The sequence below is a fragment of the Hypomesus nipponensis genome, chromosome 8, assembly GCF_054491055.1.
Source record: "Hypomesus nipponensis isolate SF chromosome 8, ASM5449105v1, whole genome shotgun sequence".
NCBI lineage: Eukaryota > Metazoa > Chordata > Actinopteri > Osmeriformes > Osmeridae > Hypomesus > Hypomesus nipponensis.
The window spans coordinates 16,153,908-16,181,104 of record NC_140368.1 but is presented as its reverse complement, the minus strand read 5'-3'; the positions used below and the strand labels follow the sequence as shown (position 1 = coordinate 16,181,104).

The 27,197-nt window shown below is 40.7% G+C and overlaps 1 protein-coding gene and 1 long non-coding RNA gene across 16 annotated transcripts in view; one reads left to right on the top strand and one right to left on the bottom strand.

Moving 5' to 3' along the window:
- Positions 1–27,197, bottom strand: part of mppe1 (metallophosphoesterase 1) — a 79,090-nt gene that overhangs the window by 12,902 nt on the left and 38,991 nt on the right. For 14 of the 15 annotated variants that reach the window (XM_084702447.1, XM_084702450.1, XM_084702457.1 and 11 more), the window contains 6 exons: positions 23,781–23,913; positions 23,491–23,599; positions 22,242–22,345; positions 21,783–21,863; positions 21,569–21,677; positions 10,268–10,342 (listed from right to left, as the gene is read on the bottom strand). In XM_084702447.1, coding sequence (XP_084558573.1) covers positions 10,268–10,342; positions 21,569–21,677; positions 21,783–21,863; positions 22,242–22,345; positions 23,491–23,599; positions 23,781–23,845 — 543 coding nt within the window. In that variant the 5' untranslated portion in view covers positions 23,846–23,913. Of the gene's footprint in view, positions 1–10,267; positions 10,343–21,568; positions 21,678–21,782; positions 21,864–22,241; positions 22,346–23,490; positions 23,600–23,780; positions 24,789–27,197 lie in introns of those variants that run through there. The other variant, XM_084702445.1, reaches the window with a different exon arrangement.
- LOC146275322 (uncharacterized) lies at positions 33–26,962 on the top strand. The gene is made up of 3 exons (XR_014766240.1): positions 33–693; positions 26,253–26,324; positions 26,840–26,962. It is a non-coding gene; the product is annotated as an uncharacterized LOC146275322 (long non-coding RNA).

Below are 27,197 nucleotides of genomic sequence, written 5' to 3'. Positions count from 1 at the left end.
TCTGTTTTTTAATATTGAGCATCTGTATTCAGTTCTGCAACCTATTTCCCTTTTTAACTTTCTGTTATTGAAGAATTCCTCTTTTGATAGACATGAACTATTGAAGTAACTGTCTGGAATTACTGTATAAAAGAGTGTTCAGATCATGACACCTTTAGAGAGCCCTTCTACTCCAGACATCATTTATGATACTGTTTTGGAATTGCTCCTCCTTGATTTCAAGAATAAACAGATAAAGACAAATTCTTCTGACTGCCGTCAAACTCTCCTGTGTCTGTTATGAGGAAGCCAGCTTGGATGAACTACGACGACACAGCCGACATAACCAAGCTCAGTTGATGGCCAAGAAACAATAGAGGACCATCAAAGCTGAGAAGGAACTTCATCAAGCCACACTGACTCTTCTTCAGACTGCATCCCAGCAACATGGAGGCAAAGACGGCTTCAACAAGAAAGGCAGGAAGGGAGACCAAGGGCGCGGTAAAGGAGACTACAAGGGTAGGCATTTCAAAGACCCTGATACCTGTTTCAAGTGTGGGGAAAAAGGACACTGGGCAAAGGACTGTCCTAATAAGAAGGGGGAGAAGAATGAGTTCTCCTACCAGAAGAACGGCTTTCATTCATCCGATTGACTAAGAGGGCAGGAGACGGGAGCTGAGCGCAGACCACTTGCCTCAACGCAGCATGAAAAAGGTACCTTGCACACGCCAGCACATTGCAAGGAAGAATTGCTTGCTACACATTCCATTTGCGATAAAGATTTGCTTGCTTGCTGCAATGAAGAAATGCTTGCTGATAATGCTGAGGGACAGCTAGTATCCAGATGTATTTCAATTTTGTCAGAAAAATTTGAACCCCAACCCACTTACTTGTCTTATTCATCTGAAGCATACAAGAGTTTTCCTCAGTTTACCATGATGATAGCAGGACGCTCTATTACATTTTTAATAGATTCAGGTGCTACAAATTCGGTCATTTAAAGTACAGAGTTCCCCAGTTCGCCCAAGCTTAGTGGTCGTTTTGTTTATTCAATGGGCGCCTCAGGTCAGGTTGTTAAAGAAAATCTTACTGTACCCTTACCCTGCAACATTCCAAACGGAGACACCTTGAAGCATTCTTTTTTGTTATTGAATCTATGTCCTATTAATCTGATGGGTAGGGATTTGATGTGTCGTTTGGGTATTTGTTTGTTGTCTACACCAGAGGGCATCAAGGTTACTGAATTATCAGAGGTTTTTTGTACTATGGCACTCTCAAGTCAGACAGATCTGCTGTATGCGTGGAAAGTAACAGACCCTCCAAAGGGGGGGAGACTGTTAGAGATAGCCAGGTCACTTGTCTCCTCTGTTCATGTTGATTTTATGATGCCGGATGATTTGCATTGTACTTCTCACATTAGTATTGGAGCTGTAAAATCAAGTTTGTAAAATGAGTTTACAGATTGTTAATTTGTATTATATGGATTTTTGTTGTGTTGCTGAAGTGTTGTTGAAACAAGATCAGCGGAGTTTCTTTGATGTTTGTGATTCTACTTCTCATGTCTCTTTGGTCAAGAGTTCCGACATGTCTTGGCGAGATTTGGGCCCGTTTCTGGCTGAATGCTTGAAGGTCTCTGACTGGGTCAGTACAACAGACCCCAACGTTTCTTATTCACTTACTATGAATTGTTTCAAGAAGTCTTTCCTTGCTGATGTGCCTGTGGTCCGTCACGTACAAATAGCAAAGGAGTCTGTTCACTTGCCTGTTCTGACAATGGCACCTGTGATAAATCACCTGATTTATCACCTGACCCAGCACTTGACTCAGTTTCTAAAACTTTGTGGGCCACTGGCAAGTATGATGTTGGTTGATTTCCGGCCCTGTCGAAAACAATACCCACTTAAACCTGAAGCTCTTGCCGGTATCAGACCTGTTTTTGAGTCTCTGCTCAATGCTGGAATTATTGTGCCTTGTGAGTCATCTCCTGTCAGATTCCTGTTTTGTGACGATTTGTAAGATTTGTGACGTGGGCCTTCCTGTTGAGTAGCGCTTTGTTCAGAATTTGCAAGCTGTCAATGCTGCCGTGCAGCCACGTGCTCCACACGTGCCTAATCCTTACACCATTCTATCACAAGTCCCACCCACAGCAAGATTATTTTCTGTTGTTGACTTGGCCAATGCCTTTTTCAGTTTTCCTGTTCATAAGGACAGCCAGTATTGGTTTGCATTCAACTCTGACGGCAAGGCTTACACTTTCACCAGGTTATGTCAGGGCTACTGTGAAAGTCCTACAATCTACAACGAGGCCATAAAGACCAGCCTTGAGACACTTGAACTTTCTCCAGGAACAGTTTTGCTGACCTATGTCAGCCTATTACCTCATGACCTGCTCGCCAACTGCTGATCAGTGCAGAAAAGACACCATCACCTTGCTTAAACATTTGGCCTCAGAAGGCCAAAAAGCCAGTTTGTCAAAACTGCAGTTTGTTAAACAGTCTGTAACATTTTTGGGACATGTGAGCACAGCTGAGGGTAAATCTCTCCCTCCCAAGAGAATAGCAGCAATTCAAAACATCCCAAAGCCAATTACAAAAAAGCAAGTCATGTCATTTCTTGGAATTTGTTCTTACTGTCGACAGTTCATTCAAAATTATGCAATCCTAGAGGCCCCACTCAGTGCACTGATTCATGGCCAGAGCCTCTCCTCAAATGACAAAGTTACATGGACACCGGAATCGTATGACAGTTTTTGTGAACTGAAACTAATATTACTAATAAAAGTAGTAAAACCCTTCTGAGATAAAATTACTTAAATGCTTCAATAAAAAGGTAGGTTTTAAGCTGTCTTTAAAAAATGTCTAGCGAGTTTGCTTCCCTAATATTTATGGGTAATTTGTTCCATAGTTTTGGGGCGTAATTAGCAAAGGCCGAATGACCAATCTTCTTCTGACTGCTTCTGGTGACCTCTAATAGGCCTGCATTTGATGATCGCAGTGTTTGAGCTGGTGTGTAGTTTATAAGAGAGTTAGCAATGTAGCTGGGTCCTTGTCCGTGTAGAGCTTTTTATGTGAGAAAAAGGACCTTAAAGTCAATTCTGAAAGTGACAGCTAGCCAGTGTAAAGTAGATAGGACAGGACTAATGTGTACTTGCCTTTTAGTTTTGGTTAATAATCCAGCTGCAGAATTTTGAATGAGCTGTAGTCTTTCAGTGGTTTTCTTGGGAAGACCAGTGAAAAGTGCGTTACAGTAGTCCAGCCAACTGGATATAAAAGCATGAATTAACTTCTCTGCATCATTTTGGTTTATGAATGGTCGTACCTTTGCTATATTCCTCAGGTGAAAGAAAGCTGTTTTGGTCACTTTATTTATGTTAGAGTTGAAATTCAAATATGAGTCCAGGATTACACCGAGACTCATCACCTCTGGTTTAAGACAGGGGGTTTAGCCTCCTAGATTCTTAGTAAGCATCTCTCTTTTGGATTTGGGGCCACATAATAGGACTTCGGTTTTGTCTTCATTTAATTTAAGAAAGTTATCATTCATCCATTTGTTTATTGCCAACAGGCAGTTGGTAATGGAATTGATGGCCGTTGCATCGTTGGGTTCAGTAGATATATATAGTTGTGTGTCATCCGCATAGCTATGGAAATCTATGTTATGTTCTCTGATTATGTTGCCGAGTGGTAACATATAAAGAGAAAAAAGTAGTGGACCCAAGCAGCTCCCTTGAGCAACCCCATAGCAGTTCTCATGTTTCTTGGACCTATGGTCTCCTAAACTAACGTAAAACTTCCTTCCTGTGATATTTACATTTATTAATTTAGCAGACGCTCTTATCCAGAGCGACTTACAGTAAGTACAGGGACGTTCCCCCCGAGGCAAGCAGGGTGAAGTGCCTTGCCCAAGGACACAACTTCATTTGGCACGGTGGGGAATTGATCCGGCAACCTTCTGATTACAAGCCCAACTCCCTCACCGCTCAGCCATCAGACTCCCACATATGATTTTTATCCAGTTCAATACACTATCCGTGAACCCAATAAGTTTTCCAGTCTATTGATTAGGATGTCATGATCAATGGCATCAAATGCTGAACTGAGATCTAGCAGGATAAGGATAGAGACTTTATTTGCATCAGAGTTTAGTCTGAGGGCGCTAATTATTTTGGTGAGAGCAGTTTCAGTACTGTGATATTTCCTGAAACCTGACTGCGAGACTTCCAGGATGTTATTTTCTTCAAGAAAATAATTTAATTGGACTAAAACTATCTTTTCCAGTACTTTACTAATAAATGGAAGGTTTGATATTGGTCTGTAATTTGCAAGTTATCCAATTTGGGTTTCTTTAATAGGGGCTTTACAACAGCTGTTTTGAAGGCATCTGGGAAGACACCAGTTCTAAGGGATGTGTTTATAATCTCTAGCACTGGACCTGAGACACTATCAAACACTCGCTTAAAGAATGTTGTGGGTATAGGATCAATATCTGAGGTTGTGGAGTTAGATTCGCTTACAATTTTGGAAAGTTCACTAGGTGTGATACAGGTAAATGTGCTCATGGTTATGTGGCAGAATCTACTGATGTCAGTTTCGACCCCACTTTTAATAATACTAGCTCTGATCAAAGTTATTTTGTTCTTGAAGAACAAAGCAAGCTCTTCACATTTAACTGCTGAGGATGGGGGTGGGACAGGGACAGTGTTTAGCAACTGGTCAATGGTGGAGAAATATTTTCTCCTTGCTAGACGGATGGTTTTGTTATAGGTGGTTAGTGTATCTTTGTAGATATTGTAGTGGATAGTGATCTTTGTTTTCCTCCATTTTCTCTCTGCTGCACGGCATTTTCTTATCGTTTCACTAACATTTTTATTTCTCAGCCATGGGGAGGTTCTGCTTGTGCACTTCTTTTTGGTTTTCAGTGGTGCAACAAAGTCTAACACAGATAATAGTGAATCATTGAGGTTCTCTACCATTTCATTCAGAGAGCAATCATGACTAGTTGGCTCATATAGAGCAAATTGTTCAGAAAATGTCATCATAGCTGTATCGGCTAAATTTCTTCTTTGGACTAAGAATTGTTTTGTGTTTTTTATTAGGATGATTTCCACATGAAAATGTATATAATGGTGGTCTGAGAGGGGTAGATCAGTTATTGAAATATCATTGATATTTAGTCCAGTTGATATCACTAGATCTAGTGTGTTTCCGTGCCGGTATGTTGGGTCTGTTACATGTTGAATTAGATTGAAACTGTCAAGGAGATTTAAGAGCGCAATAGTTCTTGGGTCTGCTTTTTCATTTACTTGGATATTTAAGTCTACGTTTAAAACTACTTTGTCATATCTAGTGACGCATAGTGATAATAGTTCAGAGAATTCTTGTATGAATATTGGCGAGTGCTTGGGTGGCTGATATATAATAACAAATAGTATTGATTTGGTTTTGAGCTCTATAGCAAGATATTCATATGATGTGAATTCACCTAGCTCAGTGATTTTGAACAACAGTTTAGAGGAGAAAATAGCTGTGACTCCTCCACCTTTTTTTGATTTCCTAGACACTTGGTGAAAGCTGTAATCGGGTGGACACGCTTCTATCAGAGTTGCTGTTGCCGTGTCATTGTTTAGCCAGGTTTCTGTTAGACAGATGCAGTCTAAGTTGTTTTCTTTGATCAGATCATTAACTAGAAATGTTTTGTTATTTAGTGATCTAACATTTAGAAGGGCCAGTTTCATCAGTGGGGTATTAACAGATAAAACAGGTGTTGATAAATCTGTTGGAAGAATATGGATAGTTTTGTGACTTCTAACACTAGTTTCAGGTTTGTAACCATGCATTTTACCATGCCATTTTCCGTTTGTGATGATGACCGGTATGTCTAATAAAATAGCATGGTGGCTGTCCTAGAGTATCGTTTCTTTGAGAAAGTCTATGACACTGAGCTGTTCCATCACAAGGGAATTCATCTGGGGGCTACAGATCCGTGCAGGGCCCATGACCTTGCAGGAGGCTGTTTGAATGTTCTGTTCTGTTCCATGGGAGGTTGATTGGGATGCGTCAGTCAGCTTCGACACAACAGGGATAGGGAGAGAAACTTGATTTGTGGTCAGGAGCACGTTACTGATGTTTGCTGTTAGTAGTCGAGATCCTCTACGGTTTGGGTGGAGTCCGTCAGCTTGAAAACGGTCTGCACAGTTCCAGAACACATTGAAATCATCGATAAATTTCAGTTTGTGTGCCGGGCAGACAGATGCCAACCATGTGTTGAAAGATGGTAGTCGACTGAAGGCTTCTTTTCCTTTGCGAAAGCATGCAATCGGTCCACTGATGAATAAATCTTGATATCTGTTGAGCGTGTTCAGTAGCTGGGTGAAATGTTTTTTAACCCTTGTGCTGCCTTCGGGTCACATGACCAAAAGGTTCATAACGAACCATTGTTGTGTTTACCCAATTTTACCCTATACAAAAGCAAATAAAAATAAAACAATTTTCACCTTCGCAATGTGGGGGGTCTGACACAGCCCACACTTGTGTTCTCCTCGGGTCATTCTGACCCATCAGTCATTGTGACCCACCTTTGTTTGCGACAACTTTACCGCATACAAAAACAAAATGAAGCATTTTCTTTTAACCGTTGGGCTGTCTCAGACCCCCCACATTGCGAAGGTTAAAATAAAATTATTTTTATTTGCTTTTGTATTGGGTAAAATTGGGTAAACACAACGATGGTTCGTTATGAACCTTTTGGTCATGTGACCCGAAGGCAGCACAAGGGTTAAGTAAATCAGTGCCAGTTTTCTTGTGTAGGATATCAAACGAGCCAGTGTGGATGATAATCTTAGGGTTGTTTGGTTTATTGTTGAGGATTGTTTGTACCTCTGACGACAGTTCCTCGACAGATGTGTTGCTAAGACAAATATTTTCTGTTTTTGACAGTTTAACATGTGCTGTCATGGCATCTCCAATCAAGATAGTGGCCATATGTGGTGTTGTGTTTGCATTTCTAATGTTTGCCTTATCAGTAGCTGCGGAGCCAGTTCTTAGCTTATTTGGGTTAGCAAAGATAGGACCTTGTGCTAGACCAAGGTTAACCACTGTGTCAGTGCTAGCAGTAGATTCTTTAGTGCTAGCAGCGTTAGCTCTTCTAAGTGCTGATGGGCTGTGGGTAGTCTTAGCATACCTTGGATCTTGATAATCCTGTGGTATTGTTGTCTGATTAGGCTTGATAGGGGGTGGAACAGCGCCCCGAGTGGTCCTAGAGGGGCTTGGAGTGAAATGGGGGAATCCCGGTCGCAGCAGACGATGTGTTGGATTTGCATGTGTGTAGTAGCTACCATCATGGTGTGTCGGCGATCTGGGCCCTTAATGTTTGTAAGCTGCGTGGCTAGCACTCCTGTGCCTCTTCGCCTTGGATTCCACACACAAGGGAGAGAAAGTTCCCAGTGGTTTGAATCTGTTTCTGAGTGGGACAGGAGGAGAGGTGATGTTGGAAGAGTCTCTGCCTCACTTTTTATCCTTAGTGACAGTCCCAACTCCGATGAAGGTAGAAGCAGCGCTGGGCCTCTTTGGTTTAGCGCCAAGAGCAGGCCATGACTCATCCGGTCCACCGGCCGGTGGAAAGAAAGCTGGTTCCAAGGATGGCTCGTTAACCGGTAGCTTAGCCTCCGGGCTAGGTAGCATGGAATCTATAAAGTCTTCGGTCTCTCTGATATCTAAGAGGGTTCTGACTCTAAGCTCCAGTTCAACTATCCTCTGAGTAAGTTGTTTGCAGTCTTTGCAAGCCATAGTTCTACAGGGAACAAGCTTTAGCTTTGCTTGCCTGTGGTCAGTCTGGGAGAGTAGCCCAAAATACTTCTGCTCTCCTTGGGCTTCAGTCCCTCAGGTGGTTCCCTTTAGTGGTTGTAGTCGATCCACTTTGCCCCAATCAGAAGTATTTGATTTGGAGTAATATCATCAAAAACTATCCAAATGATTGAAACTTCATAGCATTTCTCCGTGAATAGGACAATAGGATAGAAGCCAAGCAGGGAAGGTTCTGGGGGAGGAGAGGGAAAGAAAATGCGACTGGCTTCGCTGAGAGCCAAAAGAAAGAGTGAAGTAAGTTTTAAGGTTTACATTGGGTTTAGGTTTCCTGATTTTTTTTTACGAATGTTGATTAGCCTACAGTAGCTGTGTAAGTTAATGTTGGAACTTTGACAGACAAACTGAGACAGTCAGTAGGCTTGTACTCGATTTTACATTTTTTATAATTCGGTTTTAGAACAAAAAAGTGGCTTTGTCTCAAGATCTCTACAGACCGTGCAGCTAATTTAATGCTCAACACTTGAACGGGGGCTTATTACTTGAAAGAGGAATTATTTAGGCTATCTCAGTTACACTATCAGGGCTTGGAAATACAGTGACTTGCTAAAGTAGGCAAATGGCTAGTAGAACATAACATTTCATAATAATTTCAGTTAATCAAACAGCTGCAAGACCCAGTGAAATGTTATAGGCTAGCTAGCTCTAGCAAAATAACGCTAGCATCACTAACAACATTACTAATTCAACTTTGGTAGTGTAACCGAGCTCTTTGTAAGTTTGGTTTAGATCTAATTGTATATGATCCTGTGGACAAAAAGACACGGACGCAGTCTCTTTTCTTAACTTGTATTTTACCACGGCTCTTCTTGACATCGCTATTCGAACAGCCCTCACTGATTTCACAAATGCGTTCAACATCAAGCCTACGGCAACTCCCGAGGGACAAAACACCTTTGTCCGTTGTCACATAGAAAGGTCTGCTACAGTAGGTAGGCTATTCTCAGGATTAACAAGTTAGCTAAACTTATACTAGCCTATATCTTAAATCATTTTGTAGACACAACAATGGATTCTGCCACTAAATGAGTGACTTGGCTTTATTTCTGGACATACTATCCACAACCAGGCCTGGGCTGCATTTCCCAAAAGTGTCGTAAGCCTATGTTGATCGTAGAGTCCATCGTACGATGGATCTTAGTTGTACGGACCGTTTCCCGAAACCATCGTAGCTAAAGAGGCACTTGAAAATAGTTGTAGATTAACGAGAGCTCCAGACCTGGACTGGGACAAAAAATCGGCCCTGTCATTTTTGGCCCAGGCGGTCCACAGATTTAATTTGGTCTTGTTTAGGCCAATTCCAAAACTTTTCTTTGCTATTAGTTAACATAATATATATGGACATAAATATTATGCTGTAAATTCATAATGTGGTTGGGCACCAAGTTATTAATATTTTTAAATTCCATTTCTGTTTTATTTCTGCTACCTGTCAAGTCAAATTGACCTGCTACCTGTCAAGTCCATTTCTGTTTTTTTGGGTGTGTAAATTCACTTTGTTTTGTAAATAAACTATGTACTGTGTTATTTCTGTAACAAAGAAATGCTATTATAAATCCCTGGTGCTTGAGCATTTTTCCTAAAAATATTTTGTATGTTCCAGCACTTAGACCCAGATTATACTGTATATATTAATTAAAACAGTGACCCAAGACTCTGGACTATGGACCCCCTGAAGTAGCCTTGGCCACCCCATGTATAAAACTCTAGTTTCGCCACTGTTCTTGAAACAAGAAACTCTTTAATCAATAAATCATTTTGTAAAATTCTAGGCAGAAGTCTAGTAGTTTGCTACCTCTACAATTTACCGGGGCTAGGTATGAAGCTAGGAGCAAAACGAAGCTAAGCTTTAGCTAGGTATATGGTAGCAAAATGGTGTTCACTTATGTACTGAACCAGACTATTTTACTTACTGTAATATAATCCTAAAACCTCTGCAACGATACAGCAACGCATCACACAAGCTTGAGTTCAAATACATTATTTAATGTGACATTACCTAGGCCTACTGTAGATGCTAGTCTTAAATTAGTATTTAGCTGGTCAGCTCCATGATGACGGGTAAGTTGGGCTCGTGAGACTGCTCACCAAATGAACGAAGGGGAACCCACTTGTCTAGCATTTTTGTAGGTACCTAGGTTAGCAAACAGTAGCCTCAACTTTCTTAGACTTTTAGCTACATGCAAAGGGCTTGTGACCAAAAGACTAACTTGAGTAACGCGTTACTTTTTTGAACAGGGAACTAGTAATGGATTCATTCAATTAAATAAGTAAAACGTTAAGTTACTCGTTACCTAACAAAAGTAGTCAGACTACTGTAACGCGTTACATTGTAATGAGTTACACCCAACACTGAGTATGACACACTAAAATAGTGCTATAACCACACACAAACAGCCAAACATACACAGAACTGTGGTGTGTATCACCTGTAGGATGATGGGTGCGGTTGCAGGGAACAGCTGCACATCCTGACAGTGACGCCTCGTCCTGGTGTGGAGTGGCTGGGGAGGTAGAGTACCAGTTAATATAGTCATAGCTATTACACTAGCAGGTTAGACTAACTAGAGAAAGTACCTATACAGGTTTAGGCCAAAATATACTTCACGCTTATTACGTGTACGCATACGCAGAATGACTCTGCACGCATCCAGCTTTTGTTTGGTGCATAGCCTACTTTGTGCGTGTCTCCCTGGCCTAAATGTACACCTATACAAGGTGCAGTATACCAAAGATCCTCTGACGTGCTGTGAGATAAATACAGGAAATAGTGAAGAAGTAGAAGTACACAGTGGTAAATTCTAAAGAGCAAATATGTGAGCTGGCTCGCTTAGACATAGCTACATTTACAATACCTCCTGTCGCCATGGCTATTGCTGTTGTACAAAATTAGAAGTAGTTGTCATTGTATTTAGTCATAATGGGCCTCATTCACCAATATCTTCCTAAGTTATTTCTTAAATTTGTTCTTAAGAAAGTTCCTAAGAAAAATCTACGTGTGATTCATGAAGTGTTCTTAAACAGCAGAATTGTTCGCAGGTGTGTTCTTACAATGATGAATCCCAATATTTCGTAAGTTGAAAGCTTGTGCCCTGTTGCTCCTATTTAGCATAGGTAACCGCCCCGTTTATTCCCATAAAAGGACATGATATGGCAGGGCCGTGTGCACACAGAGAAATGTCAAAATGACGTGATAAAGACGGTGGAGGCCTCATCAAAAGACAGAAAAACGAAATAATAATTCTGAAGTGGAGGTACAGATGAGAGAAGTTAGCGACAAACGACACATTATATTTAATAGCGTCAGCTGTGGATACAAAGCAGTAAATAAAACTGATGCATGGTATGCAATTACTCATGCAGTGAACGCTGTATCTGGAAAGTGCGCAGAACTGATTAAATGAAAAAATTAATGGTTTAACTTTAATCTGAATTTTTAAGCAAAAAAAAACATAGCCTAAAAATGTAATCAAAGCTTTGTATCCACAGCTGACCAAAAAAACTAAAATTTTTGCAGCAGCAATAAATACGCCATTGTGTGGTGTAGTCCTAGTGTGTGGAATAGGCCTAATTTGGGTCTATAAAAACAGTGATAAGTCACTTATTATTTGATAGCAAAGTTCCCTGTTTACATAATTGATTTCAATTGAAGGCAAAGTAAGGCTTGTTTACTGTGTTTTGAATGACCCATCTCAGAGTAGCTTTATAGAATGTTACTGTATTGAAAAAAAGAAGACATAACATAATTGCTGCAGTAAAGGCTTCATTTGCAACAGGACAAGAAATGTGCAATATGGCTTCCATTTACAGTATTACCCTAGCTCTGGCCCTTCTCTGAGCGCCACCACACATTCTAACTCCTCTCCCTTGTCCCACTCCTCTCCTTTGGCCTGGTACTTTTCTTCCTCTCCCTTGTCCTGGTACTTGTCTTACTCTCCCTTGTCCTGGTCCTTGTCTTCTTCTCCCTTGTCCTGGTACTTGTCTTACTCTCCCTTGTCCTGGTCCTTGTCTTCTTCTCCATTGTCCTGGTATTTGTCTCCCTCTCCCTTGTCCCACTCCTATCCCTTGTCCAGGTACTTGTCTTCCTCTCCCTTGTGCAGGCATTACTGTATTTGTACTTTCTTGTGTTGCTCTATATATTGTTCTTTTTCCAAACCAGATCAGCCCAAAGAGGTCCTCTTTACCAGTGTTGGGTAACGTTACTTTTTAAAGTAACTAATTACAGTTACTAGTTACATTCCTTGTAAAGTAACTAGTTACGTTACTTAGTTACTTGCTTTAGAGAGTAAGGCGTTAAGTTACTTTTGCGTTACATAAAGAAAAGTATTTTATTTCTAAGACAATTCACCCTTGTCACTCTAATGCTCAGAAGGCACATTTAATGGGTTGACCTCAGCAATAGTACATATTGTACTGAATATTCAGTGTCACTCGCATATAACATGATCAATCCTCATTATACAGCAAGACGGATCAAGGTAATACTCCACTAGAATGAAAAGCAATATTTGCATGAAGTTCTTCAATCAAAAAACTCTTTAATCAATAAATAATGTAAAATGTCAGGCAGAAGTCTAGTAGTTAGCTTGCTCTACAAGGGCTAGGTTTGAATCTAGAAGCAAAACAAAGCTAAACTATAGCTAGGTATATGGTAGCAAAATGGTGTTCACTTATGTACTGCACCAGAATATTTTACTTACTGTAATATAATGCTAAACCGAAACCACTGAACGATTCAGCAACAGATCACACAAGCTTGAGTTCAATACATTATTTAACGTGATATTATTACGTAGGCCTGTACATGCAAGTCTTAAATAACTATTTAGCTGGTCGGCTACATGACGCCGGGTAAATTGGGCCCGTGAGACTGCGCACCAAAAGAACGAAGGGGAACCCACCTTTCGAGCAGATTAAGACGTTTTCTTAGGTACCTAGCAAAAAGTAGCCTCAACTTTCCTAGACTTTTAGCTACATGCTGAGTGCTCTCGACCAAAAGACTAAATTAAGTAACGTGTTACTTGTTTGAACAAGGAACTAGAAACAGATTCATTCAATTAAATAAGTAACGCGTTAAGTTACTTGTTACCTAAGTAGTCTGACTACTGTAACGTGTTACATTGTAACGCGTTACACTCAACACTGCTCTTTACTGTCTATACCATATGGTCATGCAATTGAAAGAACCTCAACACCTGAGTAGTTCCTAGTTGGGAATCAGCTGTGATGTACGGTATTTGCATAACTTCAGCTGTTTCTCAGTAGCAATGGAATAAAATACAGGGGATATTTGTGTTTCAATTCACAATATAAACAGCTGTTCACTTTGACTTTAGCCATTAATTTAGGTTTTGAACATGTTATCTGTTTTGCTGACAGTGTGAAAGCATTGGTAAATTGGACAATAAAAATCGATTGTTTTGGTCTTGGTTGAGCTTGTGTGTAAAAGAAGTTCAAGCATTTAAAATGTGTATTTACCCTATGCATTTTGTGTCAAAGCAACAATAAATGTGTTAATTGTACAGCCTACACAGATGGATGTTGTGCTCACTGTGTTAAGAGTTTAGGAAACTTGTTAAAGGTATTGAAAAAACTGTCATAGCGATTGTAAAATACTGTATTTATATAGGCCTAGCACAATTCATACACAATGGAAATTCCAAGTGCTTTACAAATGAGCAGAAGTGTAAGTGTAGTGTGTATTTATTAAAACAAACAACAAAAAAATTGAAAAATTATTAGCTGAAAAAAGGAGAGAAATATTTAATTTTAAATTAGAACAGACAAAAAAGGTATAACTACTTATTTTGCGCAAACATGTCAGCTCTCAATTGTGCGTAAGAGTGCTCTTAGGTGTGCGTAAATTCTATTCTTACCCAAGAACAAATCCCAAATAAGAAAACATTGGTGAATGCCAGAATCTTTGTGAAAACTGCGTAAGTGGGGTTTGAGAACAAATTTGTTCCTAAGAACATTTGGTGAATGAGGCCCAATATGTTTTGTCGCTGACCTGCCTCTTAGTGGACATAGATGTAAAACATCCATGTTGATTGTGGTGGTGGAGTATGTGAACAATGCCGCCATGCGTAGCTTTTGCGTATGTACATACGTACACGTACGAAACTGGAGTATACCAAGGCCTTTTGACTAACTATAGGAAGTACTAGTACAGGTTAGACTAATTAGAGGAAGTACCAGTAGGGGTCTGAGGTCTGACCATACTTTAATTAATCTTAATTAAAGCAGTGAAGCTCCGAAGCCACCTTAAATGTCTCAACCTTTTCTTATTGTAGCCCTTCCTAGTATTTCATTTAATTTCATTTAATTTCATTATGTTGGAAACTAATGCTATTAAGTTTCATATATTTTATATAATAATGTTTAAACAGATTGTTCATATTTACATTCAAAGTCTGTGAGCTTATTTGCTCATAAGTTTATTTGACCTTTGACCTGTCGTCGTCGAGGTATATGTATGGGAAGGAACGGAAGAAGAGGGTAGAAGAAGATGGTTGAGAGCGGGTCCAGAGTTCGAGTAATGAGTTGCCAATTAGGGGACCATCAAGTCAACGAGTAACTGTAATCTGTAATGTGCGGGCTGTTGGACAGAGAACTCAGCAACAGGTTGCACGTGCATACTGGACTTGGGACTGGAAAGGAACCGATTTTGACAGACAGTCCAATTCAAGGAGCCTTTCTTTTTCCTTCTGGGCACTGAGCTACTCCACTCACTTTTACTCCACGAGGTGGCTGGCGCGCTACGAGTTGCTCATCGACTGAGAGAGCTTGCATGGCTTGGCCCAACGCACACTAGCAACATTCGGCAACAATCGACAGACTTTTATTCCTTTTTATTTTCAAGTGACTGTGGTAGAAAGACAGTAACTTGTATGTATTGAGGTTTACCACCGAGTGACATGCTTATATTAAACAACATGTATTTTTGTTGAATTAACGGACCTATTTTATTCTAAGTAGTAAGTATAGTAAAAAGAACTCAGGGCACCCCACCCAGTGTTTTAGTTAATTAACATTGTGCTCAGAAACAAGGCATGAGGGGCGCTACATTATTATTGTTGGAATGCTGCTACATTAACTATTGTTCTTTAAATCTTTATTGAACTTTTTCTTATTATTCTATTTACATTTAGTCATTTAGCAGACGCTCTTATCCAGAGCAACTTACAGTAAGTACAGGGACATTTCCCCCGAGGCAAGGAGGGTGAAGTGCTTTGCCCAAGGACACAATGTCATTTGGCACGGCAGGGAATTGATCCGGCAACCTTCTGTTTACAAGCCCAACTCCCTCACCGCCATCTGACTCTATATTTCTTCTACGATACCTTTCAGCGCCTTCAAATCTTCAGCTATTAAAACCGTTCAGCTATCAAAAAATTCCGCAGTTTCAGGCCGTGCTATATCTTTTCAGCTTTGTACCAATTATGCTTGAATTAATATAAATCAATGTTCATAATATTTTTTTCAAGGTTTTCCAATGGAGTTTTTCAAATCCTCTCAATCCTCTTAAACTTCTTCAACTTTCAAATCCTTCTTCAATTTTCAATCCTCAATCTTTCAGCTACAGCCACCATTTAAACTTTAAATGTTGACAACCCTAAACTATTTTTTTTTAATTCAGCTTTTTGATATCTATTCAACTTTTTTTAATATCACTGATTATGTTTCATGAGTATTTCAAACCGTTTCTGAGATTTACATGGGTGTGTATGTGAGAGCCTAGAGTGCTGACTGAAACGCTTCGAGTGGACGGGAGCTTCAAAATCAGTTTCAAAAAGTATTTCAAGTTTTCCAGCATTGCCACAATTTTCACTCTTCATGCAGTTAATATTATAAGAACCTAAAAATACATTTTATGAAGGTAAAGTAGAAAATACTTAATGTTGTTTATAATACAACAAGATATATGATGACATTTTTGACACTTGCAAATCGAAACAGTCACATAACCTTTATTTATCAAGTTGTCAATGACGACTGTTAGACTGACGTCTCGAGGACTTGACTTCACTTGATTCCTTCCGTCGCTCAATACAGTCGCCATACCATAAACTGACCAGCAAATGTCCCTATGGAGAAGATGTATCGAACGCTTTGAAAGATGTATCGAACACTTTTGACACAATTGTGTCAAATCTTGTTGCTTCGGAAAGCTTTGTTTTCCCCATCACTATAAGAAAGCCGAGTAAACACACTCAAATGATAGGCTACATCTGCTACTGCTATTACTATCCCAACTGTAATTTCAGCTGTGAAAACTATAATATTCTTGTTACGACTAGCTAGTCTAATTATCTTCTGTTTAACAGAACTCTTTGGGGCCAGTCCCCTCATCAATTTCTCCAAGGTTCACGTCTCCCATTCCAACCCTCTAGTGCCACCAATGGGTCAGAAGGTGTGTTTACACACGTTACCTTTGAACCATATGCCGCATTTTCCAAAATGAGGTATCATTGGATTCCCTGGATCAGGAAGTTCAACGCACTCTATGACGTCATACCCAGACATATACAGTAGATTCTCCACCATTTTGAATGTTTTTTCGCTACTCCTCCTACAATTCTTGTTGAATCTTCTTCAAAATTGCCACAGATAATCTTCAGACCAAGCCTCACAAAAGCTATCCCTGGAGCTTTTATTTTCGCAACCGTTTGTCAGTTACAGCCAATCAAATTCAGCAACTTATCCGGAAACAGGGAAGTGAGGTCATATCTTAGCGAATCTTTGATGCATTGACTCCAAACTTGGTGTATGGATTTATTACCCTGTTATTAAGAGGTCCGAAAAAGGTACTGTCATTTGAGCTCTACGGGGCGCTACAATAGGACAAAATTGTGTTTTGACCAATAACTGTTGATTTTTTTGTCGTATTTAAGTGATTCCTATGTCTCGTGATATCTAAGGAGGTCCCGTGTCTGATGCATGTTAACTTGTGATACCAGACTAATTGATAAGGCCACCATTTTGAATGAATGAATACAACTTTTTTCCTTACTCCACACACACAATGTATCCAATATTCACCAGATTTGGCACAGATTATCTTCAGACCACAATCACCTTGACATGTCAAAATAGGACTGAATTACAGCTGTTTAAACTTGGGCCAAATCTGACCCTGCTTGCCACAGGAGAAACGGCTTACTTTTTGTACACAGCAATTCCCAGCACTGAGAATGGCTCACTGGGATGAGACGGGCCCCTTTGAAGTGCAAGGTTGCAGGTTCGAATCCAGCCACAGTCATCAAGCATGTCATGATACTGGTTCATCTGTTTAGTGAAGCCAGGTATGCCACACTAGCTGTCTAGCAGTATAATCATAATGGTCACGATAACGTTTCCTTCTCAGGGGATTTATACTCAAGAAGAGTCATATTTATTGTGCTTTGTAGATATAATAATGCTACATCTAGCCAGTGCATTGGATTTTCTTGCATCATAACTTCCAAACAGATTTGTCATAAATCTGTTCAAGCTCGCGGCTTGGCTACCAAATATAGCTGCAAGCAGCAATGAGGTGGCCAAGCAGTCATATGACCCAGAAAACATTTTAGACATCCTTAGAACTGGGTTCCGAGTCCCTATACCAAGTTTGGTGTGAATCCATCAAAGATTTGCTGAGATACGCATCTTCCTGTTTGATGTCTTAACTTCACATTTTGATTGGCTGTAACGGGCAAACGGTTTCGAAAATCAAAAATGTGATGGGCGTTGTGAGGCTTGGTCTGAAGATAATCTCTGCCACATTTGGTGAAGATTGGACAATATTTCTAGGAGGAATAGAGAAAAAACGTTTTTTTCAGAAATTCAAAATGGCGGCCGCATCAATTCGGCTGTTATCAAAAATGATGATGGGTCACACACGGGACGTCCCAAGACAACATGAGACACAGGAATCACTTAATAAAGGCAAACAAATCAACAGTTATTGGCCAAAACACATTTTTGCTTCCTGCGGCCACGCCCAGGACACCAAATTGTTTGGACATCCTCGGAAGAGGATGTCCAACTTCCTGTTTGGTGTCTTTGCTGCCGAATTTGATTGGCTGTACCGGATAAACGGTTTTGAAAATCCAAAATCTTGAGTGAAGGTGTCTCTGAGGATGATGTGTAACAATTTTGGGGAAGATTTTACCATAATTGAAGGAGGAGTAGCGAAGAAACTTGTTTCCTTAATCTTTATTGTACAGAAAAATCCAATAAGGCGGCCATTATAGGTTCTTGAAGCATTTTTGTTCCGCATGAGCAATTATTTGGGGACAAATGGGAAGCAAATGGCATCACTTTGAAAATTGTCAAATTGGGCTGTAGCGCCACCTTCTAGTTTATTCTAAAGTGTGACTCATGTTTGGTATGGTAGTTACTAATGTGCTGCAGTTTCAACATGCCAAATTTCAAAACTTTTTACAGTTCTGGTCTCGGGGCTGCCATTGACTCCCATAGGACTGCCATAATAATACCACCAATAACAATAGGGTTCCCTCCTACCGGGGGAACCCTAATGATAAGAAAAGGTAGAAACACTTAAGTGGCTTCGCTGCTTTGCGGCTTGGCCACCAATAAAAAGAAAAGGTAGAAACACTTAAGTGGCTCGGCAGCTTCGCTGCTTGGCCACCGATAATGTAATTGCAACAATTACATGTAGCCTACAATATAGCGAGGTCCCCAGTGACGTGCAGTCTGGGTAGGCAAGGTAGGCACTGCCTACCCTGCCAAAATTCAAACATAAAATGTTTATTAAATCATAAACTTTAAATCTTAATCTTAAACTTGTATTTGTATTGTTACTGTTTATTCTTGTGATTGATATATGCAATATGTGTGTTATTCCAATTGTTTAGACGTTATGATGACAAATGTAGCAGTTACGCATAATCACATAAAAACAAAGGTAGAATAAGCATAGCTTTTACTGTCCATTCATTGCGGACAACAAGCGACATTGCGCACTTCGATCCTGTATTCTTCAACATGTACGTCAAAAAGCACAACTCTGCTGTGCCTTTGCACGTAAATATGTTATGCCAGTAATCATCTACCTTACGTATCAAACATAGATCAATTAAAATGTAGATAATACTGGACATTTGCGCAGCTAACGTCATTACACCAGCTACATTGTAAGTAAGCTGTACAGTAAAGATTAGCTATATGGCTGTGCTAACAGTCAGCAGCTGTACTGCTTTTATTGTTTACTGCATTTACTGTTTTGACGTATTAGCCTAGCAATACATTTGGTAATCTGGCTTTCATAACTCAGTGCCTAGTAGTGATGGGAAATTCGGATCATTTTACAGACTCGATTCTTTGAATCTCGTTCAGTGAAAAAATCTTTTTTCGAGTCATTCTTTCATTTCAAGGGGGGGGGGGGGGGGGGGGCTGAATACGTCCACTGCAAACATTTATCATATTCTCATGTAGGCCTGCAGTTAAACCAGAAGAAAAAAATGAATTTAAAAGAAATTCCTGGATAAAAATAATGTATTATGACAGTTTGTATGACTCTAAATGGTCATTTCACACTAGCATTTAATAATCGCGGCAAACAATTACACTGCACTTAAATGTAAGTAAAGTACAAAAAGTAAAAATAACAAAACCTGTAATTATTACTTGTGAACGAATACCGTTCACGTCTTACTATACCTAGTCATGCGAAAGTGAACGAGGTAAACAAATCCTTTCTGTTTCCTCTCTTCTGAGCCTATACAGGTCACATGAAAAATGATCCAAAGACCCGTACCCAAAGACAGAGGCAAAATGAACGAATCATTTCTGTTTCCTCTACCTAGCAGTACTGAGCCTATGCAGGTCACGTGAAAAACGATCCAAAGACGCATACCCGGCAGATGAACGAATCGTTCACCTACCAACCGTGTCTTTGGATCAATGTTTTGTTCTTCTGCCAACCGAGTCTTCGGATCAATGATTCGTTCATCTACCGGGAATATACAGTAAGCACCATAATTCATTGGACAGTGACCATATTTTTGCCTTCGATCTTGTGCAGCTGCTTTGGTCTGAAGATAACCACACCCCTCTCACTTGCATGTCGGATTGGAAATAAATACAGCACAGAAATAAATGTGGTGTTAGGAAATAAAAGTCTCAATAAATAAATGTGGCATTAGGAAATAAAAGTCCCACGAAATAAATAAATTTTGTCTTTACAAAAACCTCATTTTGAAATAAGTAAATGTATTCATTTATTTTAAATTTCTGGGTTTATTTCATAGCCATTTTTTATTGATCAATGTATTTATCTATTTATTTATCTATTTTTTATTTTTTTTACGAAATGAGCGTTCCATAAGCTAGGAGCTGCATTCTGAGTGTTACAAACTGCCCTTCTCCCTATCTAGCTAGTGAGCTTGCACAGGCATTTCTCAAAAAATTAGGGGTGGGGGAAAAAATTTGATTTGCATTTGAATCGCGATTCAGTCTTCTAACGATTCATATCAATTCACAAATTTAAAAAAAATATTTGTAATATTATAATCTCTGTCCCCATAACAATGAGTTATAGGGGCAGAGAATGTCTAATATAAGGAGAACTGCCACTCTCAGGAAACTTCAGGGTTGTGAACCAGTTCCACTATAGTTTCATATGAGGGCGCTAACGGGCGAGTGCAGAATGAATGGAGGTCTATGGAGCCCTCAAAATCCACTTTTCTCAGGATATAATTTTTTGTCTAGTAATTTGAATGTTGAATTCGGAAGGGGGGGCAAAAAAATACACACTTTTTCAGCTTCTTTTTTGTCTTATAAAAGCCTTTTAAAATTGACCAGAGATACTGCTTTACGGCAAGCTCTGGTCACTTCCTTTTTTCTCTCGAGGCATCGACAACACAGCTGACAGGTTAGGCTCTCCCTGTCAATACACATGCTAGAAAGAGTTTTAGTTTGCTTATGTTGTTGCTAATGTTGCTGCTAATGTTGCTAATGCTCTGATATTCTGGTCCTGCTTCGGATGCCATCAAGCGGGATCTCTGGTCGTAATCAGTCCTTCACTAACCAATCAGCATTCATTAGCAGAATGCTAGCGTTTTATGGGCAAAAACTACTCACCCTGTAAGAAATCGAAAGGACGTAAGTACTCGTTCATTCAACTTTCGACCTATAATCCATGTTGAACATGCAAAAACTACAATCAAATCTGAGATATCTCAACGACAACAACGGGATCTCTGGTCCGATGTGATCAAATCTTGCATTAAGGCTCGATTGCTCTTCCTATCCTTGGTATCCCGGATGTTACAATCTGAATTTTTACACTTGAAATTTTTCAGCTCAAATTTGATAGGCTCGATTTTTTTGAGCAACATTTTTTTACACTCTAAATTTTTTGTCTCAAATGTTTTGTTTTTTTGGCTTGAATTTTAACAATCTGAATTTTATTTGACATTGAAATATATTCAAATGAGAATTCAGTCTTGTTTAAATTTCCGTATTAAGTATTCAATGCCTTTTAAAATTCAAAACATTATGTCACTGATTTGCTTCCATATCATGTCACAATGGTTAGTCTAATGCGCGCGAGTCACGCGCAAAAAAGCATGACGCTGTGTTACAAAAGCTTATTAATGTTGAGATGTCACTGGCGTTTTAGAAGAAATGTAGGGCAAGATTGTTGTAGCATCCTCTGCTATACAACACAACTTTGTATTTGTATATAGTAGTAATTTCTGCCATGGTTGACGATAAAACCTGACCTGAGCAGAGCAGTTGAGAGCCCAGGAGATCCTGTACAGTTGTGTCTCCACCGCCTGGCAGATAGGACAGTGGTCTCCATGCAGGGCCATGCTGTTCACTAGAATAAAGCTACACAAACACAGATTCAAGTCTAACAGAAAAAATAGCCCAACCTTCACTTGGTTAGCTCAGTGTTTACTGTGTGAGAGGAACATGGTTGTAGTGAACACCTACTTGACTGCCTTCCTAGTGATGACTGAGGCAGAGGTGAAGTTGAAAACCTTCTCAAATCGCTCCAGTTTAGACCAACTCATCCTGACAAAAGGGACACAGAGATCAGAATTGTTAAGTGTGTTCAGTAGATTCCACTTTCTTGCAAGGTGTTAACTCTTAACATGATCTAGAGTGAGGGTGTCGGTACATTTGACCTAAATGTAACTGAAGCAACTGCTTTGTTGGGTGCCAACAGTGTATTAAGTGTAACCATGGGATCTGGATGATGGAAGATGATATTATGATGGAAGTTGATCATGGTTGTTAGGTGTTATCCATATAACAGTACCTGTTAGTAGGTGTGAACAGTATTGCTGACAAACTGTGGTGTTGAGTGGTAACAGTGTTGCTAGGTAACCCTGCCATTAGATGATAACATTGTTGCTAAGTGTTAACTAAGCAAAAGCTTTGTGAACTCACTCATGATGGAAGCCAATATCATGGTTCCCAATGATGCCAATGAGCTCAGTGTTGTTAGGATGACGAAAGATGTGATTAAAGCGCCTCACATCCTCCTGCCAGTTCTGAACACACATTACATATGCATTATCTATGACTTACTTTATTACACATTACCTCACCATGCATATGATCAATACTACCCATACACATCATCTTACCCATTACCTAACTACATATCATATTTACAAAATATGAATTGATCATTATATATTCTTGATAAGAAGTTATTCTACAGAATTAAATAAACACACATACAACAAACACCAAACTAAAATGATTTTTATCCCCACTCTAAACACAGAGTTTAGCCATCTTCCTTCTTCTAGTCTGAGGAAAGAGTTCCTTGTTGTCATTCTGGGGAACGTGTTCTCTGGGGAACATGTTCTATCAACTGGAGTAAATGTATCCTGGTTGGTACTTAGAGTGGAGAGGTTAAGGAGGATCATACAAAGGTGTGAGCTAAAACTATGGACACAAACACACCAAACACCATCCACACACACAGACCACACACCATCCACACACACAGACCACACACCACCCACACACACAGACCACACACCACCCACACACACAGACCACACACACAGCCCACACACCATCCACACACACAGACCACACACCACCCACACACACAGACCACACACACAGCCCACACACCATCCACACACACAGACCACACACCATCCACACACACAGACCACACACCACCCACACACACAGACCACACACCACCCACACACACAGACCACACACCACCCACACACACAGACCACACACCATCCACACACACAGACCACACACCATCCACACACACAGACCACACACCATCCACACACACAGACCACACACACAGCCCACACACCATCCACACACACAGACCACACACCATCCACACACACAGACCACACACCACAGACCACACACCACCCACACACACAGACCACACACCACCCACACACACAGACCACACACACAGCCCACACACCATCCACACACACAGACCACACACCACCCACACACACAGACCACACACCATACACACACACAGACCACACACACACATACAAACACCATACACACACTCATACATATATTCTGGCAGCATTACTTCAGTACATCTGGTGAAGGTCAGAATCTAAGGACAAGTCACACAAGTCAATCTAACCTGGAGCCACAGGTGTGTCTGTGTGTGTATGACCAGTACCTCTGGCGTGCTCCACTTGCCCTCATCAAAGATATCTCCCAGAATGAAGACCATCTCTGGATGCAGCACTGATACAGCAGTCTGAAAAGACCGCTCCATCTGCCACTCTCTGCAGAACACATGCACACACACACACAAACAAAGGTTGAGAACGCTGTGAACATGCTATTCCAGAGGGCATAACCCCAACTGCCAACACTCACACAAACACAAAAACAAAATGTTATCTACACCTAAATATTGTTGTTATACTCGCTATTTTATATTTATTCCCCCCCCCCCCCGCTTACCTGCGTATTTTGTCCAGCCAGTGGCCCTTCACTGCACCGAGGAGGTGTGTATCCGAAAGGAACATTGCGCGGAGTGGTTCGTCTTTCCCAGCACCGTTCCCATCCAGCCCTGGCCAGGCGCAGCGCCATATCGCTGGGTAGTAGATTAGATATTCACAGAAGATGATAATGCAGCACAGACACATAACCAGCGCCAGGGTGAAACACCACCGACTTCTGCTGCTGAGCGTGGTCATGTTCGACTGGCTTCGAGTCTGAATGTGGGCTAAATCCTGCTCATTTACGAAAACAATATTTGCCCCAGATAAATGGAACAGCTTAAGAGAAAATAGGCCAGGGTAAAATCCTGTCCTGCCTAAAAACATGGTATCCTGAGGAATTCATCATTCTGGATCACTTAAAGTTACCATACAACTCTCGTGGGTGTCCAGGCGCAGGTTGTCCCTTCGGTCACTCACGCTCACCTCATTAAAGCTCTCATTCAGGAGAAAGTCAAGCTGAGGGCGTGAGTGGAGAAGCTCTTTGGGTGGCACAGGACGAGCAACATTCCACACATGACACTAACTGCTGAATCCGAGTCACGTGTTTTTAGTGTTTGTGTTTTTTGCAATACAGCCTGAGCTGTCTATGTGCTCACCGTTTTGTCAAATTAAGTCCTCTACTTTTTATCTCTAATCTGAGTAGATGAACATGTCACAGCTGTAATATAGACTCATGCTTCCTCATGAAGAAATAACTTGAGAACTGTTAGATGCCTGGGTCACCATGGTCCATGGAGATACTATTGCCATTCCTATCTCTCTGTCTTTCTCTTCCTCGTTCTCTCAGTTTTTTACTCTGTCCTTTTGTGTTTTTAGAACGTTTTTTGTTGAACCTGATAGTGAAGCCTGCAGTTGAAACTATCTGTCAGTTCAATAGAGGGTGAGGTTAGAGTTCACTGTCACAGCACAATGCAGGTCCAACAGAGGTAAAAGAGCAGAGATGTACTGAGAAGTGATGAGTACAGGAAGGGGTGATGAGGGGGAGGCAGGGTGTAGGAGGGTGGATGAGAGGGAGGTAGAGTAGTGGAGATGAAGGATGAAAGGGAGGCAGGGGAGAGGGGGGTAGGGTAGCGGAGAGGGTGGATGAGAGGGAGGTAGGGTAAAGGGTGGATGAGAGGGAGGTAGGGGAGAAGGTAGATGGAAGGAAGGTAGTGTAGGCGAGAGGATGGATGGGAGGGAGATAAGGTAAGGTGGAGACTGGATAAGAGGGAGGTAGGGGAGAGGGTAGATGAGAGGGAGGTAGCATTTACTGTTTTCAAAAGTAGGTGGGACATAGAAAGAAGCCTACACCCCTGGGTTCCTTGGACTCCTAACTGTTTCTCCATCTCCCTGTTGTCAAAGTAACAAAGTGGTGATTTTTAACCTGTGGTGAAATATATGTATATTTGTAGTTGTTCCCCACAATCTCACTTTCAGCAGTCTCTCCTGCTGTCTGTATCCCAGTCTCTCCTGCTGTCTGTGTCCCAGTCGTGTGTTCATCACGTGGTAAGTAGTAAGTACGCGCTTAAATGTCCATATGTAAGCTCTTCTTGCCATGCCACCAGATCACAGCGTGCGTTGCCTTTGACCATCGCACCGCGTTCCAAGGCTGCTAGATTATTACTCAATTGTGCGAAACCAAAATAAGGCATGTATAGTCATTACTTTTATCGATTTTATCAGACAACTTTTTACATTCTGCGTGTTGGGCTACAACCGACTAATAGCTCTCTGCGTGGTCTGTTTTGATTTAACAAGAGGGCGTCTTGCCTCTGACAGTTTGCGTCTCAAGGCTAATACAATTCGAAGCAAACTCGTCAGTCATTCAAAGCAGAACGTCTAGCTGTTTGAAGGCCAATTTGGCTTGACTTTCCAATAGTCGAGTAGGCCTACTGCTCATCACAAATAAGGAAGCACCGAAAGTCAAAAATCTTATGCTAGTCAAATAATCCCTTTAATGCTGTTTGTGAATTGGTTCTGCTGAATGTCTGGCTTACACGTTATAGTAGCTGTTGGTTGAAGCATCACGAACAGGGGCGGAGACTGCTGGGCGGAGTGCCTGGAGTTGGCGGTGCAGGTCGCTGTGTGCGCAGGGAAGGTAATTTCTGGTGTTGCCGACCTTGCAGTTCTCTTGTATTATACCTACTAGCCCACAGGCTTTGTGTGGTGGTGTAAGCAGGTGATGCATTGTTGTTATGATGGGGCAGATTGTTCAGGAAGCAGGCATAAAGGAGCAGAGAGTCACTTCCAAAGCTACACCTACTGACCTGGGGCCAGTATTTCAAAACTTGTAATCCAGATCAGAATGATCCGGATAACCAAATCCCCCTGTCCTCAGCCACGGATCAACCTGATCTATCCCGGTATTTCAAAACTTTGCCGGATTGGATCAGAGTGATCCTGATAACGGCATATTGGGATGTTCAAATCCGTCCCGCCCCCTGTATCACAGATAGGAAACAGGAAATGGAGCGAACATTTTACCAAAGAAAAGGAGAAGTTGGCATACGTTTTGTCTCTAAATGTAAGTATAATCTTGGTCAGTGTTTATAAGTCCTAAGACTAGATGAAAAGCAATCATTATATTAAGTTAACCCATTTTGTAAATCAGCACAAAGTTGAAAGAAGAGCTCGGCGAAGTCAAATAAAGCCGAGTTCGCGCTAATGTGAGCTAACGCTGCTCCATTGACTTCTGTGTTAAGGAGCTAACAAGTTAGTAAATAGGCTAGCGTCGGTATGTCGCGGTCCACAGTTCAGATTTGGTTTAGTTTTTTCACAATGTATGCTTCATGTTTTGGCTGCTTGCAATGTTTGGGGCTACCTCGTTGTTATGATCAGTGACCTATGCTCTTTTGTAAAGCTCTCTCTTGGAAGTCGCTTTGGATAAAAGCGTCTGCTATATGCATAAATGTAAATGTAATGCATTTACTCACAAGGCATTGTGTGTAGATTTTAAAATGTGTTGTACATATCTTTTTAGGAAACAGTTGTCAACAAAAGGGACAGCCCTAAAACCTTAAAATGTGTTTTTCTTTACAGATGTTTGTGGAAAGAGAAGACAGCCAGTTAACACAGACCTGCTCCAAATGGCATAACCTTTTGAGCTTTGGCTATGAAAATTAAGTGTGTGTACTGAGTGCATGTTAATAAACATTTGACTGATTTTCAGTGGATGCCTTTATCAGTGGGTATAACTTAACAAAAAACTGTTATTTAAATAAGGCATTCATTTTCATGGTGTTTGCTGAAAAAGAAAGGAACGTGCAAAGAAATTAAATATTGATCAAACAGCAGTGAAGCTGAGCTATATCTGTATCAAACAAAGAACTTTTGGGAGAAGTTACACTTCGGCTGTCCAAACCTTAATATGTAATCTCCCTCAAATCCACCTCTGAGG